This window comes from Micropterus salmoides, unplaced genomic scaffold, assembly GCF_014851395.1.
Source record: "Micropterus salmoides isolate LMB-PRFRI ecotype aquatic unplaced genomic scaffold, ASM1485139v1 Ms_hic_scaffold_12, whole genome shotgun sequence".
Taxonomy (NCBI): domain Eukaryota; kingdom Metazoa; phylum Chordata; class Actinopteri; order Centrarchiformes; family Centrarchidae; genus Micropterus; species Micropterus salmoides.
In genome coordinates, this window is record NW_024040263.1 from 2,156,705 (window position 1) to 2,173,981 (window position 17,277).

The 17,277-nt window shown below is 39.4% G+C and overlaps 1 protein-coding gene across 1 annotated transcript; it reads right to left on the reverse strand.

Annotated features, from left to right (window-relative positions):
* Positions 1-8,050: 8,050 nt before the first annotated feature.
* LOC119899989 (chromatin assembly factor 1 subunit A-like) lies at positions 8,051-14,164 on the reverse strand. The gene is made up of 2 exons (XM_038714814.1): positions 14,098-14,164; positions 8,051-8,914 (listed from the first exon to the last, which is right to left on the reverse strand). The coding sequence occupies exons 1-2, from the start codon at positions 14,122-14,124 to the stop codon at positions 8,471-8,473; spliced, it is 471 nt and encodes a 156-aa protein (XP_038570742.1). The 5' UTR covers positions 14,125-14,164; the 3' UTR covers positions 8,051-8,470.
* Between the last annotated feature and the right edge of the window lie 3,113 nt (positions 14,165-17,277).

The window sequence follows — 17,277 nt, forward strand, 5'->3', positions numbered from 1 at the left end:
CCACCATCCAAAGACATGCAGGCTAGGTTAATTGGTGTCTCTAAAATTGTCCTCAGGTGTGAGTGGTTGTTTGTCTATGTGCCTTGCCTGATGTAAGCTGGGATTGGCTTCAGCAAAGCTGTATGCAGGATAAGTGGTTGATGATGAATGGATGGAAAGTGTAATCTGCCCTTTAGGTCCCAAAATTCCCAGACAATAATGCAGAGAACATGATTTCTGTCATGCAGCAACTGTGGTTTATTTGCAACAAATAGGACTAGAAGAAGAGAATAACAACTTATAGCTACAGTAATCAATATTTTTGATATGCACTTTGAATCAAATTACTAGGTGGGATGTTTTAATTTATCATACAGTGATTTTCCCCTCAGTTCTACGTTTAGCATCTTCCAGCTCACTGTTTTGGTTTTACAGCCATTACCATACCGTGTTTGTTCACTCTCCTACCACTCCCATCAACCCTGTCTGTAGCTGCAGCAAGCGGTTGTCATCAGACAAAAAAGCTCTGATAAATGCACTGTACACTACCTGCTCAGCACGAAAAGGCAGACAGACAAAGTAAGCAACCACCTGGTAAACACTGTGGAGGATGGAGCAGCTAAATAGCGAGACATTTCCCTCAGGAGTTGATGGAGAGAGAAAAAAAGAGCTATAAGAGAAGATTAGACTGATATTTACCACGTGAACAGAAACATGACTCCGAATGAATACTAATGTTGACCCCATGTCTTCTGGATATGTAAATAGGCAACTGTTTGCTAACACATTCTCGCTAACAACTTTATGAGATCATGATGTCAATGTTGTGTTTACAGCTTGTTCAGCTGCATCAAAAGACTAAAAAAAAATCAGTGAATGCACATTTTACATTAACAGCAAAAGCCATGTAAACATAAAGAGCACAATCTACAGTAGCGGTATGGTGCATTCATCAACTCAACCTTGGACATTTCTAAATTAGCATTATGAAATTTTACTCAAACAAGCAACATAGCAGTGCTTCAAGTGCTCTACCTTTTTAGTCTGTCTTTTAATAGAACTTTATTTATCTGTCTATTTTTACATTTTAATCAGTTTTATTGCTTGGTATTTCTTTCATTATTTTGAGTTTTTAATTAGAAATTAATTGCTTTGGTGTGGAATATTGTTTTATCGTCTAATGTACTTTCTGTTGCAGTTTGTATGAAAAGTGCTATACAGAAAGTCTGATTGTTTGATAGTAAAAGTTGTAATGTAGTTCACCATATGATGACAGCAGGCAGAGAATGGAGCAGGTTACAGGAAAATGCATTACTATAACTTTCAGTTCTTAATGTGCAACGTTATTGTAACTACATTCGGTGATGAACAAAACATTCAGCCAACTAATCCATTCATCCATAAATGCAATAAAGTACTTGGTCATGTGACAATTTTTACAAGTTCACAAGGGCTGAGCCGTTTGATTAATAGGTAATCTCTGGGTCTCTCAGCAGTAAATCTAGTAACAGGCGAAACAGATCGCCCATGTGGTCTTAGGGAGATGTGTGCATGACAATTAACATTTTTCTCTCGTGGTAATGTGTCCCTAACTTCACTTTGCCTGTTGCAGGATAATGAGCCTTCTATTCATACACTGGGTAGAGCATTTCAGTTTTGAGACTGAGCAAACTAGCAGTCTTTGGTGTGATTCTGTGGCTCTTTGTATGAATATTTAACAACGTGGAGACAGAGAGAGGGAGGAGATATATAAAGAGTGTCTGAGGTGAATAATGAATGAGATGCATCACAGGGTGGAACTGTGTTTACTGACGCAAGACCCACCGGATTAATCAGAGGGTTGTTACAATTACTGCAGAGTGCGAAGGATCCTGGTGAATCCAGACGTATCCGTCAAACCCATTTCAATTATAAAGGACATTAGATGTTTATTAGATGGAGAAATGTCAAAGGATTTGTAAGCTAGTGGTTCTCAAACCTGGGGTGATTCTCACCATCAGAAATGTCATGAATGGATTTGACTTTCTTGCCAAAACTCCTTTTAAGAACTCTCTGGCAACATTACATGGAAAGAGATCACACCTGTCAGTGTTGCAAACATTGTATGCATTTATTGGCCATGCCAACATAGCTATTAACTGTGGTAGTGACATGGCAAAACTGGATGAACGTAACAGTCTACTTTGAAAGAACTCCAAATGAGTCACTACTTGTAATGAAAGTCATACATAATAAAACAGGATGCTCTGAAATAAAGATACATTGATTCTCGCTGACAAAATCATAGAACCTTCAAGTCTTTTTGAAGGACCACAGGTGGGAATTAAACCTGTTGTGGTTGTTTGTATTCTTCAGATTTGGGAATGGTACTTTTGTTCTGAAATTGTATGTTGAGCAACAAAAATAACAGACAAGAACAATTACCAAACAGAGAAGTTAATTGAACTAATGTGATGTCCCTGATTCTTATGGTCTAAACTGAAGACCATAAGAACAGGAGGATTATGATCCACAAAAGAGCGGCCTATCCAGATCTTATCGCAATGACTGCATTTCTCAAACATCACTAATGCTTAACATATGTTCATTTTCCTGCAAAGGTAAAGTTAGCTCCTTTAAGTTACATCAAAGTTAGTAATTTTTAAATGGGCAATTGAGTATGATTAATCTGGAAAGACATCAAGAACTAAAGCTGGAGGCTTTAAGTGGTATGGCGACATTAACATTTTACAACAAAGCCACAGCATCCCTCAATTTCTGACCCATTTGTTCCATCCATCCATCCATCATCAACCGCTTATCCTGCGTACAGGGTCGCGGGAGGCTGGAGCCAATCCCAGCTGACATCGGGCGATAGGCGGGGTACACCCTGGACAGGTCGCCAGTCCATCGCAGGGCCGTTACCCATTTGTTAACATACTTTATTGGGGTCCAAATTTTCAAAATGTAGCGTGACATTTAATGGTTTAGATGTTACAGAACAAAATGTTTAAAAACAGCAAAGTCACTTCTCAGAACTCTCTGTAGAGACAAAGTCTCAATTGTCATTGCCTGTTATTTATCAAACATCTACAGGTAAGATTCACAGATAAAGTATTACTAATTAGCAGAATTTGTGTGTGTAACATGACTTTGGATAGCTAAAGTGTGCTTAACCATCAGGTGACAGAAAGACTGACTATTTACTGCAAAGGAAGAGAGCTTTGTGACAAATTAGAGGCTTTGGCTTTAAGACTGTGAACAGAGCAGAAATGGTGAGAAAGAGTGTTACTGAGAGTTGTGTCATTTGTGAGACCAGGGTGCAGGCTGACCTGATTCAGGGTCATGATGTTTGAATACACAAATGCTGAGGTGAAGTTGCCAGAGTCTGCTAATCTGTCAATAATACTCCTGCTCCACTGCTAGGTCAAAATGCCCGCTGCAATGTCATTGTGCAAAAGGGACACTTCAGTAACACACAAATTCTCTTAAGCCAGTGAAGTGTCATTTCTCACTTTCAGCTCCTAAAACCTGCAGTACAAATATTAACTGTTCCGTTCTTATGGTCAGCTGTGAACTATTCTTTTAGCATACACTCTTAACATACGGTTTCTGCACATGTGCTCTGAAAGTAAAGCTACTTCTCTATTTTATGTGCTGCATATCAGCAGTGCACCGGTTCATGTGCGTCAGTGAATTGCTCACAGGAGGCCACACAAAGCAGTCACATACATAATGTTATAAATAAATCATTAAATTTATTAAAATAATACATTTGATTTTATGATAGTGGTTTAGGCTATTTTAATTTTAGTAATTTCACATGTTCATATTTTGTTTATCACATATCACTGTCGGGTTAATTCAGTTGTCCCATAGAAACTTGTCCCGTTTTGACCAGTACACTCAGGGTGCGAACTACGGGGAGCTCAGCTCCCCTAAAAGCATGGTTTGTGATATTTTGGGGGGGGGTCTCTAAAATATTGAAAGCATGCGTTATATTAATCTATATTTCTCTATCATGGATCATGCGGAGCGTCAGACTTCACCTAGCCAGAGGGAACGATTACAGACCGACCGCAGTGGGCCAGTCGCTCCGCGATCTGTCCCTGGCCCCGTACGCTCCACCACCCCACTCCCTCTCTGGTAAGGGTTGGCACAACACCAGCGCACTGTGAACGGATCATGATCGTTCCCTCTGGCTGGATGAATATAACACATGATCCATGCACTACTGCAGCACTACCTGCAGTGCCACGCAACTTTCTAAATTCTTCCCTCACGGAGAAATGAAAGGTCAGATCACAAACACAGCCGCAGTTGTTCATATAAGACAAACATGCCTGATACTTTCACAGTCAGCCTTTGGCCTAGATGCTTGCGGCTATTAATGATTCAGCAGTAAGAATTCCAGTCTGTCCCCCCATAACGCAGAAACATATTTTTTGGTTACTTTTATGGAGATAGTGATGAAACTGCAAATGGTATTTGTCAAGTTCTGATGAAATGGAAATAAAAAACCAAACATCGATGTTTTCGTCATATGTACATGAAGGTGATAACCTTTTCTAACCTACAGTGCAAGAGTTAAATGTTTTGTATTAGACAAATAGTAAAGGTACAGTAAGTAGGCTTATTACTGTATTAAGGTACCTGCTACAAAAACCTACCAAGAGATTAGCTATCATAACAAATTGCTTAAAACCGCCGCAGTGATGTCACCTGTCAGTGTGTGAGTGACTAAACGTGCTGCAGAGCCAAAGGATTGGGGTCTGAGTGAAAACTGGCAGTGACAGACACTAGCTATCAGTTATTAATCCCTCCTGAAGCAATCAATAAGCCTGTGTGTACTGACAGCTGTTCTTGGAGTTGCTCAGGTTGTCCAGGATCTGTTCCAGGGTGAGCTGAGCCAGTTTACTGCTGGAACTGCGAAGACTGAGGACGGAGACACAACCGCTGTTCAACAGGTATCCAGAGACAGTCCTCATCTCTGTCTCTTTGTTCTGATTGTTCTTGATCAGCTGGGTCCTGATGTGTTCTCCCAGCGTGTTGTCGTGATTGGACAACCAGTATCTCAGGATGCTGGTGGTGAACTGGTCCTCGGGGTGACAGGGACGACTCAGGACCATCTTCACCATCTCCTCACTGGGCCTGGGACACACAGACAGGGATGTTAACAGGGTGTGTTGATAAAGTATTGTCTTTACTCTGAAAGGTTTTATTGCACATACTTACAGTAGGCCAAACTTCACCATCTCCACCACGATGGCGAGGCATCTCGCTCTGCTGGCTGCTGTGTGGATCCGACAGAGTAGCAGAGGCTGCAGCCTGATGATAAACAGTACGGGGCCCCATTAACACCCCGTTTCAGTGCCATCATTAGAAACATTAGCTTTCTTATCCATCGCGTCTCAAGAGAAATCAGATTAGACGCTCGAGACATAACGTTACATTATAGGACCCACTAGTCTCGATGTTTGAGAAATTTTAGAACCGGATATCAATCCCCATCCCTACTTAGCACTAGCCAAACTGATTAGCATGTTAGCCGTTAGTTAGCTCGCCAGTTAAAGAAGTTCACCAACTAGCCCTGAGTTGTCACCGAGATTCTGGTCAGGCCTTTAAACTAATGCAGTTATTGTTTCTACTAAACTCCATTCAATTTAGAGAACACACTCATTGGACAATGTCAACGATGAATCACTGGGATGGACAATGACATTGATAGGCGACGTAATTAACAAGCTTTCATGCGGTGCATCTACTGCGGTGTAAAAGGATCACAGGTGGAAGTGTCCAGAAAAGTCTTTTCTGCGACTAAACATACCCTACTGCTTATGGAGAAACTCAGGGAAGCAGACAGGGAGAGAGAGGCAGGGAAAGCTGGTGTGCAGTGAGAGACCATTAGTGAAGGTGTATGTGTGAGTGCAGGGAGAAGTCAACGAGGCAGGTACATTTAGAAATAAAAATAATGTCCGTGGGGATTAAAACATGCTTTTCCAATGGTCGCAGATTTGATGCTTCGATGGGCGGTGCCTGATTCAATGTCAATCTCACAGTGGAAGCTTTGCAGTGAAACAAGGATCATGCTATTTTGGCTATATGTGGGTGCTCAATGTCTGACTTTACACAGAACTACCATTTTCTCCCAGTGAGTTAATATACAGCCTATTACAATATACATTACAACGTTTAATGTTGTAAACATGTAAAAAGAATAAAACTTTCCAAAATTGTAACCCTAACCCTGGGTCATCAATGCGCATTTGCTGGAGTGGCACGTGTGTGTATCTATCTAATATACATTTATATACACACACACACACACACACACATAAAATGTATTACTGTTGATGAACCACACAAAGATTATTATATCATTTTTAGATAGCCGCCTACTTGAAATAGACCTGCGTGGAACCACGACCTGCATGCAGTTGTCAGCAGCACCGCATGCACGCAAAAGACCGGTGAATGACAGGCGAGGGAGAGAGAAAAGGGTCTTCAAAAAGCCTCAATTTAGCTGGTAATTTACAGTGCAAGTTGAATGAATAGGGACTGCAGCTCTGCAGCTTCTCAAGATTAAAGCGGAGCTACCGTGTGTAACAGTTTGTCATACCCATGCCTAAAAGAAACATAAGTTTGTCAAGACCACCACCTATAGCAATGTTTCTTTAACTTTACATTAATATTACTGAGACAAGACAATTTTACATGAGTCAATTTTACATTTGCTCATTTGGTCATACCTGTTAAGTATCCCGTTTTGGCTGGGAAAGTCCTGTATTTTACCCTTCTTTCCCGCCGTCCTCCCGTATTAGTATTTTCCCGTAAATCTCCCATATTTTAACCTGTGTTATTAAAAAATAATAATACCCCAGGCCCGGGCGGAGTAAAAAAAAAAAAAAAAAACATTCCCAATCTGAGCTCTGTCACTAGCCTCGCGATAACTGCCACCTGCAGGTTCAAAAAAACAAAACCCTCATGTAAAATTAACCACACTGGCCTAGCTCACAAATACACTCCTTCCAAAACAGTCTTAAAGAATGCAAAGTCTGCAACAAATTTGTACAATAACTCACTAAAAGAGTAAAGAAAGTTATGTGAAATTAAAAGAAAAACTTAAAGCAATATGAAATGGAAAGAATGTGTGGAATGAAAATAAAATGTAAATGTAAAGACAAGCAATGTTAAATGAACAGAAAATATGCAAATAAGTATTTAAATAAATGCTCTTCATATATACCCTTTTGTCTTAAAATGTAAGGGATACTGGAGCTTGGTTGGGGCGGTGGGACTGCTTGCGTTGGGCGCCGGAAAAAATGCAAACCTGACAGGTATGCATTTGGTAGATACTCTTATCCAAAGCAACTTACATTTCAGCATACAAGCATTTACAAAGCAAGATTAATTGAACTAATGTAGACTAACCATGATCCGTTAACTTTTTGCCTTTCACCCATAGACTGTATATAAAAAGCTTTCACCGCATGTCAACAGCCACTCCTCTGTTGGTGAGAGCCAGACAAGCATGTTTGTGTGCTCATTCTCTGGGGGAATAGCCATTGGACTGTCTATTCTTTGAATGATGTCTTTTGGACCAATAGTATTTGAGAAAAGTGGGCGAAAGTACCTCCTCCGCCTGTACTTGGATGCGTTAATGGTGTTCCGTACAGAGCGCATACCTTGATTTCAACTGCGAAAATTTACTTTAAATGGATAATTTTTGAGCTGTTTATTTCTTTTAACGGAAGAGTATACTATTGAAATCTATAAGAAAAGTGAGTACATTTATTTTTGTTAAAACCTAGGTTAATTAGGCCAACTTTACTGCTTAATAATAATAATAATAATAATAATCCTTATTTGTAGAGCACTTTTCAAAAACAAGTTACAAAGTGCTTTAACAAGTGTAAAGAATAATACAAAATAAGCTAGACGACCATGCGAATTAGGCATGATTGTGTCGTGATACTAATTAAGGCACGTGAGTTAAGCATGAACCATGTGAAACGTTAGTCAGCAACGTTACCATATCTTTCTGAAGAACAAGAAGGAGGGGAAACAATTTGCATTTGTTTAAAAAATTTAATAACTGAAAGTAACTAATGTGCAAACCATGAACTTAAAAATTAAATGATTAGGATACTACGTGTTTGTGCGCATGTGAGTGTTGTAACGCGTGTGTGTGTGTGCACCATTTACAACTATTTACAATTAACACTAAACTGATTAAAAATTCTAGAAATTGTCAGTATATCAGCAGTAGGATGTGTTCATTTTGTGTGTGCACTATTTAAAACTATTTACATTGTGTGTGTGTGTATGTGATTATATGGACAGACAACATTTATGACAAAGCCACTCCGTGTCTGGCTCTTCCTCCACCCCAGCGCACTCGAAGTGGAATCACAGTTGGCAAAGGTCACACTGCACCCATTCATCAATGGCCCCTTCTCCTGAGCCAGGTGAGACCACTCTACTGCAGACAACGCAGTGTTCCCCATCTTCCTCAGTTGGAGATGGTGCCTGTTTCTTCTGCCTTGGCCTTCTGTGCTTGTCTTTTTTCCTCCTTCTTCTTTGCCATATCTTCCTTGCGCTTTCTCTTCTTTTCTTCCTTCTCTTTCTCCTCTGCTTCTTTCTGCTCCAGCAGGTGAACGTACTCGTCACTGGTGATGACACGGGCCGGCAGCGGAAGGCGACGCCTTACCTTCTCCTTCCTGTCCAAGGCTTGGCTCATGAGTACATTGGCCAGACTTTCTGGAATGACACCTGCTGCCACCAGGTAATTTTGTGGACTGGCCATTTTACAAGTGGGGCAAGGAGTGGTGGAGGGAGTGGCTGATGTCTGTGTGTCAGTAGGTGGATCTTTGGTTGTGTGTGTGGCTGAGGGATTGACGGTAGTGATGGATGGCGTGGCATCCCTTTGGTCAGTAGATCGGAGCACTCTCACCACCTAAGAAAGTAAAGCATATTTAAAACTCATTAGCATACTACAAAGGGCAGATAGGCAGAGAATTTCAATGTCTTTTTCCCTGGTAGTACATTATTAAATTTTTTGAGACATGTGTCTTGTGTTGCTCCATGATAAGAATCAGAGGTCTGTCCTCCAGAGCATACTGCACAAAATGCCGGAGCCATTTGAGGAATAGCTCAGAGTCCATGTACCCCTTCTCCTGGATCCAATAGAGGGCGTTGGGAGGCCCATCCAGCCTATAGGCATTACTTGGGAGGCAGCCTGGGTAGATGATGAAGGGTCGAATGCTTTCCCCGGCTGCACTCACGCAGCAGTGCACTGTAATGTGCTCCCTGGTGGTCTGCTGTTGCTGGTAGACGTGCAGAGCACCTTCTCCCTGGACCTAGGTTTGTCTCCAAAGCCAGTTTCGTCACAGTTGAAGACTAGATGGGGCTTGTCTTCCAAACTGTGACGGATGAATAAGGCTTCATACAGATCAATGAAACCTCCAATGGCTTCAATCTGCTGTCCGGATGGCGGGCCTTAAATCTGGACCACCATCACACATCACATCACTCGGCCCCTTCTCTAGATTCACAGTTGTACTGTCAGCTCTGCCACCCTCTTTGATAATGGCACTAGCCAGCACTTTCACCAGAGATCTGGTGACTAGTAAGCCGTGGTCTGCCATCCAAAATATAAAACAAAATCAGTGCATCTTCTTCTGCAGGTGTCAGGGCCGAATTAGGATGAGGGTTGTGTGTGTATTTTTTCTTTTTGTAGTCCTGCAGGGTGGTGTGTGGAATGCCGTACTTTTTGGACGTCTGCCTCAAGCTTGCTCCTGCTCTCACTTCCTCAACTGCCTTTTCCAGCACCTCCTTTGTGTACTGCTTTTTCTTGCCTGACATTATATCACGTTCCCTTGTCTTGCTCTTCTTATTTTCCTTTGAAATTAACATACTGTATGTTATGTTACACCTAAAACTGAATAAAAATGATTTATAAACAATCATTTGATGTATGACATTTTATTAAGTTAAATAATTACATTGTGTGTGAAGATCTTATCATTGTTTTAACAGTAATATAATAATACATTTTTATTAAATGTTGGCTATAAATAACATCACAATCAATTCAGTTATAGTTCATTGTTGATTTATTAAAGAATTACTATTTTAAATGTTAAAATATTATAAATATAATCATCACTACACGCAGGCGCATGCAACTGCGTCTGAGTTGACAGACGTGTTGCGTCTCTGCTGCCTGTCTCAGTGCAAGAGTGGAGCCAAGCGGCCATAGGCGGGATTGAATTTAAAAATTCCCATTTCAACGCAGTTATTCAACAAAAGGTAATATATTTATTGACTTGTGATAACATAATAATCATTTCATAAAGACTATAGTACAGTGAGAAGCATTAATCCAATTGAAATGTACATTTTCACTGCTGTAGTTATCTCCCCACCTAAAGCTAATATCTGGGTTTTAGCTTGCCCACCCTCCATTTGCAGGCGCAGTGGGCGCACCTAGCAAACTTACTGAAATCTCTCTGTAACAAATGGCGGGGGGTTCTCTTTCTTGGTCAGGGATAAAAGAGGGAGAAATGATGATGACACGCATATAGTTTATGTATAACCTGGAAGTATTTATTCAGCGCTCAGTGGGAAAAGGTCATCTGTACGGAATATCGTTGTGTATGGAACATGGTTAGTCTACGTTAGCTAACATGACTTTTGAAAGGGCTGGTAAACTAAATCAGTAAGGTTAACACTAAGTTACTTACTACTAAATAGGCAGTTACTTGTTGCGATTGTTCGGCAGGGATATCTACAATAGGCCTACATCAAGCGAAAGTCAGCTTGTTTAAGTTAGCAAACTCCTGACACCGCTGACATTTTAACAAAATTACTCTTGTTAACGTTAGCTCTTGCCAACATGGTCTAGTTTGACATTGACTAGTAAATTGCTTAGCTTCTCAATTTAACAGCACATTTAAGCTAACGTTAGCCATCAACTCAGTCACGTTAGACCTTTCGGAATTGTGTTTAAAGTAAAACCAACTAGCTGGAGTTTATGGTGAACATAAATATCAAATTATTTTAAATTATTGTTAAAATACAAAACAATGGTTTAATAAGTAGGAGAGACTTACCACAGTCCAATGACGGGACGTCCGATAGGTGACCTCTACGCTCGTTTTACTTCGATAAAGCGCGCGTTGCCGCTTATATTTATATAAGACATTCCACGTGACCGAAATTTTGGCGGCAAATGATGCTGAAATATCATGAAGGGGGCGTGGCGTGAGCGAAGGTGCGACTGGAGGACCTTGAGGTCACCAGACAAAACATAGCAAAACATTTATTTTTAAACGGAAACGGTTGTGCCTTGAACACAGAGTTGTCTATGCAAGCCTGATGATTTTTACTGCATTTTTAACCACAACTGTGTTTACAAATGTGTTGTGGCTGATTGGGTAACACCTCTGACACGCCCACCAAACGGGTTGCAAAATGTTGATTGAAAAACTGTTAATTAATAACTAATTTAGAAAGTTCGAGAGAACCCAGCTTTCTTTGCAGCGTTCTGTGACTTGTTTTTTATAGCTGTAAACTGGGATGACTGGAGTATGTGGAGTAAGTCAACACTTGATTTGATGATTTTACATCTGGGGTTGCTCCTTGTTACATGCGCTTTAGTCTGGTAAGTGAAAAAAGTTCTGTTTTCAGGCGCAATAAGGGTAACAGAGAGGCTAACGTTAAAGCCCATCTCCTGTGTATTTTAACAATTCTATGATCATTTCATATTTTATGAGTTATTTCCTTACAATGTTGATTACCCACATAGTTTATAATAATAATATTTTTTGACAAATAGCTTAATTTTGTGCTAAAAGTTTGAAAAGTTTCTTATGGTAGTATGGAGCTGAGGAGCGATGCTATCAGCTTTGCTGAAATGGTGAGTTGTGCTCTCAAATTATTAATAATTATTAATTATTATTCACACTAGCGAACTAACGTTAGTTGACAAAGTAAAAACGTTTATTAATTAACATGATGTGTTGTCTGTGTGTGAGTGAGTATAACATCCTAATAATTAACTAATTTCAATACGTGAGGCAGGTTTGAATCCAGCCATGGGCTTCTCTGTGTAGAGTTTGCATGTTCTTCCTGTGTTCATGTGTGTTTAAGTGTATAAGTGTATATTTCTAAATGTGTAACGTTACTGAGTTTTGTAGATGTGTAAGATAATTTATAAAGGGAGCACTCATGGCTTTGGCCGAGCAAGAGGCAAAGAAGTGACAACAGCAGCTGCACAATCATAGGTCATTGCTACTCCGATGATGAAACTTACAACTTTTGGTAAATTTTCAATAATGAGCATTGGCACCACAAGTGTGTGGCTTCTCTGCTTGTTTTTGTCAACTTTGTCATTAATATGGAGGTCCTGAGCGTTTTGCGCACTGAAACTGAAGACACATTATACAAACATATTATTTAACCAATCTCAGACTGAACATCAGCAGAGACAGAACATTATAAGCTTCGTAAAGGTCGATCTAATGCCAGGAGTGGTGGGTGTTCTGTTTAGGTTGGCGGTTATAATTTCATTTTCTTCTTTACAGAAAGGAAGGACCTGAATCTGTGGAGGCCAACCATTATTAAACATCTGTACTCGACTGCAGCTTCTTCATCTCTAACTCAGAATATCCATGAACACAGCACGCTGGGACCAGCTACAACATACCTTATACAGTTTGTGGTTAAAAATGATTAATAGTCCAGTCTTCAGTGGTGCTGGTTGGTGTCTGGTTTAATTTGATTTCAGTGCCTCCAGAAATAAAATATTGTGTAGGTAAATTTCCCAGTTTGCCCAAAGAATTAGAATAATTTTATGGAAATACATCACACTAACATTTGTACTGAAGTAAATCACAGCTAATTCTGTGAAGATTATATTTTGAAACAGCCATTTTGGAGATTAAGAGTAAAAATACATGAACAAGACATTTTACAAATTACAAAAAATATTACTAGCTTATGAAGATATAATTTATTGCAGGGCTGTTTTCCTGTTTTAGTTTGGTGTCTTGTAAAACAGAAAGTAGTTTTTAATGTACATGGATATTCAGTGCAAACAAAAGCTAATGCCACTTTTTTGTCACAAGGTGGCAGCGTTGGCCCACAATACCAGAATAATTTGGTCTTACAAATGTTCTAAATGTTTACTTCTGGGTTTTTTCACAAATGTACAACTTGTGAACTGCATGATCTTCCTCGGTAGTTCTGCATTTCTTGCATGACTTTTTCAGTCCAAGAAACCAACTCAAACTATGATTGGTCACCATACAGTCTACTGACAGTTGCAGAGACACAAACAGCGAGAGATGTACTAAAGGTCTTCTCCACAATCAGCTCACCTGTAGTTATTACCAAAGAATCATGGGGTGAAAAAGTTAAAAATGCAAGCTGTTTTTTGTGGGGAGTAAAAAATACGTCAAACAATGAAAGTTGTGGGGCAGTTGCGTTGTCCAGTGCCAGAAACCGTAATGAAACGAACAGAAAGTTGAGAACACTCACACCCGTGAGAGGACAATGAAAAACGGGAGTCTCCTGTGAGCCAACCGAAGCTAACCTCTGCTGCTGCTTGTTTACTTCTGTAGCCTGCAACAGCGTGCTGCTGCGTGTGACGTTGTGTTATTCTTCTGCGCATATGGGTCACTTGCAGGCCGCGGACAGTTCACACTGGAGTTTGATATGGGCCACATTTAAACAACAATCGGATCCGGGAATAAAATCGGAATTGAGCATCATGGCCTGTTCAAAGACAACACTACTAATATAAATACACACAGAATCAAAGCCCAGGTCTTGGGAGGTTTGGTAAACATTTTTTCATGAAAGAAGAGTGGATTTGTCTCTAATTTCTAACAATTTGGACATATCTATGAAGGGGATGCTAATAGCCAACTGTAACCTTTTCACTGTACACATCATATTTTAGAATTGTTTTGAGATCGACTACAAAAAAACACAAACCTATCGTTTCGTCTCTTTAAACCTGTCAGTTGCTGGAAGAGGTATTTGAGTTGGTTTTATGTAGTACGTTTCATTACATTACATTTCATATTACTTGTCGTTAATATTGACATTTCTGTGAGTAGAATGAGTACTTACATTGCAGGTTTTAAAGACGTCAGTCATCCGCTAGCAGGTTCTCTGGGAGGCCACGGAGGGTCGGATGGCACCTATTGCACAGGACAATAGGTCTAAGTTGAGCAGAATGAAGTATATGGTGCATGGATCTCAAAAAATAAAAAAAATTTGTCCTCATTCTCTTACACTTGTGTCAGATTACGAAAGTGTCAGTATAGACAGAAGGAATCAGAACAGCCACCAGGAACTCTTAACATTTTGGCATGTGAGTATTTTATCAAGACAGGCTTGGAAAAAATAGAAAATATGCTTTTACGTGTGTGGGGGGCACCGATGAGCATGCAGTGCTAGCTTTCTTATACAATTATCCTCATAACTGGATTGTTTGTATTTTGCTGTGCAAAGATGAACCAGACATTGCTGACACTCCTCACTGTGGTCACTGAAACTGATGCTCCTGGTGCGGTCCGCTTCAGCCAAAGTGAAAGCTGGCTGTGGATGGATTTGTCTGTTTCTCTGGGGGTGATGATTGTACAGTGGATAAGACACATGATGCCTTTTGTATGAGAGACCCGGGTTCAGTTCCCTCACTGTGACACGTACACCAATGTGCAACCTCTGATATACTGTATATAGCTATTGTAAGTAGCTTTGAATAAAAGCGTCAGCTAAATGTACAAATTCATGTACAAACTCCTGAAAGAATGAGGTCCACAAGATGAGGTACTCCACTGGATCGTATAGAAGTCTATGAGAACTTCTCAGCTGATTTATTATCTCAGTAAACACTTTACTAATCAGTTTATGGTCTCCGTCGCTAGTCTTCTTCAACACAGCATGATGTTCATTTAGTAAATTATGGTCCCATTTAGAGGAAAATAGACCAGAAAGCAGGGGAGGCTTTAGGGCATGTTGTGATTAACAAGTCGCCATGTGTGACCCAAATATGGTACCCCATGGATGTCCAGTCTGTGTTCAGGACGGAGCTGAACACCTCTTTTCTCTCAGCTGGACAGGTAGGCTGGAATAAAATACAGCTGCAATCAATCAAACACTCTGAGACCTCCAGAGTAAAGGAGCTGCTCTGATAACAGCACTTGTCCTATAGGGTTTCAGCGGGGGTCTAAAAAAGTCTAACATTTCAAAATCAAAATTTAAGGCCTTAAAAAGTCTTAAATTCAGTGAAGTTTGTGTGTTCTAGGTCTTAAATATTTTTAAACTGGTATTTATTTTACAACGTCCATGTAACGCTACCTCTAATGCTCATTGAAATGGCCTCGCAGCGCTCCAGAATGTTTTTTCCTCCCGTGGTGTTGTAGGTCTTTCTGTTGCTAGTTCAAATCGGTCCAAATATAATGCGCTGTATTAGCACTACAAAGAACAACTAGCAGCGTTCGTGTTATTGCTTACATTAAGTTGTCAGGTTGCAGCTCTGTCCTCTGCTGTACATCTTGATAGTTAAATTTAAAAGAAAGGACGGTTAGTAACGTTAAAGCAAATTAGGGATGCAAACTAACATTAGTCCTTTTATGCTAATGAGGAGATCATTCTTTTGGATTTTGATGTACAAATGAAATGCTTGTAATAATCCAGAAGGGAGGTGGTTCTCATGTTGCCTATTATTTATGTCAATTTCTACAAATTTATAAAGCAGTAAATGAAGACACAAAAGGCAAACATGAATAATCCTATCAGTAATGATTCTGAGGTCATATTAACAGTGTTGAGGCTGGTGATGAGGCTCAAAACATCTTGGTGCTGCGCTATGAATGTGAAATCATTGTGGAGAGCATCAAAACTAACCAAATAAATTTTCCCAGATCTAATGCTTATAATTTAACCCCAGTAGACTTATTTAGCAAGTTTAGCTTTTGGGGTGTAGTTTATTCCAAGCATGTTTCAAATTCCCATGGACATTATTTCTGTTATTATTTGTATACAGTCCCCTCCAAAAGTATTGGACCGGTAAGGCAAATTCCTTTGTTTTTGTTGTTCACTGAAGACATTTGGGTTTTAAGATTGAAAGATGAGTATGAGACAAGAGTTCAGAATTTCAGCTCTCATTTCCCTTATATTCACATCTAGATGTGTTAAACAACTTAGGACATACCGTTTGTATTAGACCACAGCACAGGTGAAAACCTGCAGAAACCCTGATATTGTTCCATTATCTCGTCTACCTGACTGGAACTTCTTAAACGATCTTTATTAGCTATCTTTATTTGCTTATGATTCCATAAAACTACACATTTAAAGCTCCCTTTTATATTATTTAAGTAAAAGTGCTGCTGATGATCTATTTTTCTATTTTTCCACAAAACACAGTAAAGTAAGTAGTAAAAGGAAATTTTATTTAGCTCAAGAGATTCAAGTTATCACTTAACACCTAATTAAGAATCTGGAAATAGAGAATGTTCAACATTATTGCAAAAAGAATGAAAACAAATTTGATTATCAAAACTGTTGCCTGTTAATTATCTGATCAAGCAGTCACTTACTTGGTCTATTCAGCTTTATGCAAGATTCGGCTTATTTTGTGTCTGGGCAATGGGCATTTTGTAAATTTTAAGTTTATTAGTAGTAATTTTGTTGAGTGAGTTTCCATTAGTATTTGAGTCTAGCACAATTAATTATTTTAGATTTCCCTCAGAATATAAGTTGTGAACAATTACATTTATTGAGTAAAGAAGAAGTGGAATTTAATTTTAATAAGCCTCAGTGAATCGGCGTAGTTTAGTATGTGGAAATTAAAGGTTTTTTAAAAATGTATTATATTTAACTTAAGGTTTACTCAAAAATATTATTACCACTACTTAAAAAGTTTGAGGTAATCAGTTTCCTCAAATATTTTGAGTATTCTGAACTTACTCCGGTTTACAGTGTAATATGGATTAGCAAATATCCTTGAAACTATTACATCCTTTGGCAGCAAACTCATGAGTCACTTACTGTGTGCTTACCTTACCTTTTAACTATTTAAATCTCTCTATGAAATCCAAATCTTTAATTTGCTGATTCTAACTATAATGAAATACCTGACAGGTGTCATGTAAGCATCAAAAGTACAGTAAATACATCAATTGCCTTTAGAGAAAAATAACATTTAACTTGTGAAGCAGCATCTCTTCAACACAACATTCTCCAGTTTCTCAGGGAAAACTTGCCTCATCCAATCTTCATCATCCACTCTGATATGTCCCC

What these genes read in the sequence shown, in the direction of transcription:
- LOC119899989 (XM_038714814.1), bottom strand. Translation starts at nt 14,124, where the DNA reads ATGACTGACGTCTTTAAAACCTGCAAT. An exon ending in ACGTCTTTAAAACCTGCAAT is followed by an intron (nt 8,915 to 14,097) that starts GTAAGTACTCAT and finishes TTACTTTCTTAG; the next exon opens with GTGGTGAGAGTGCTCCGATC.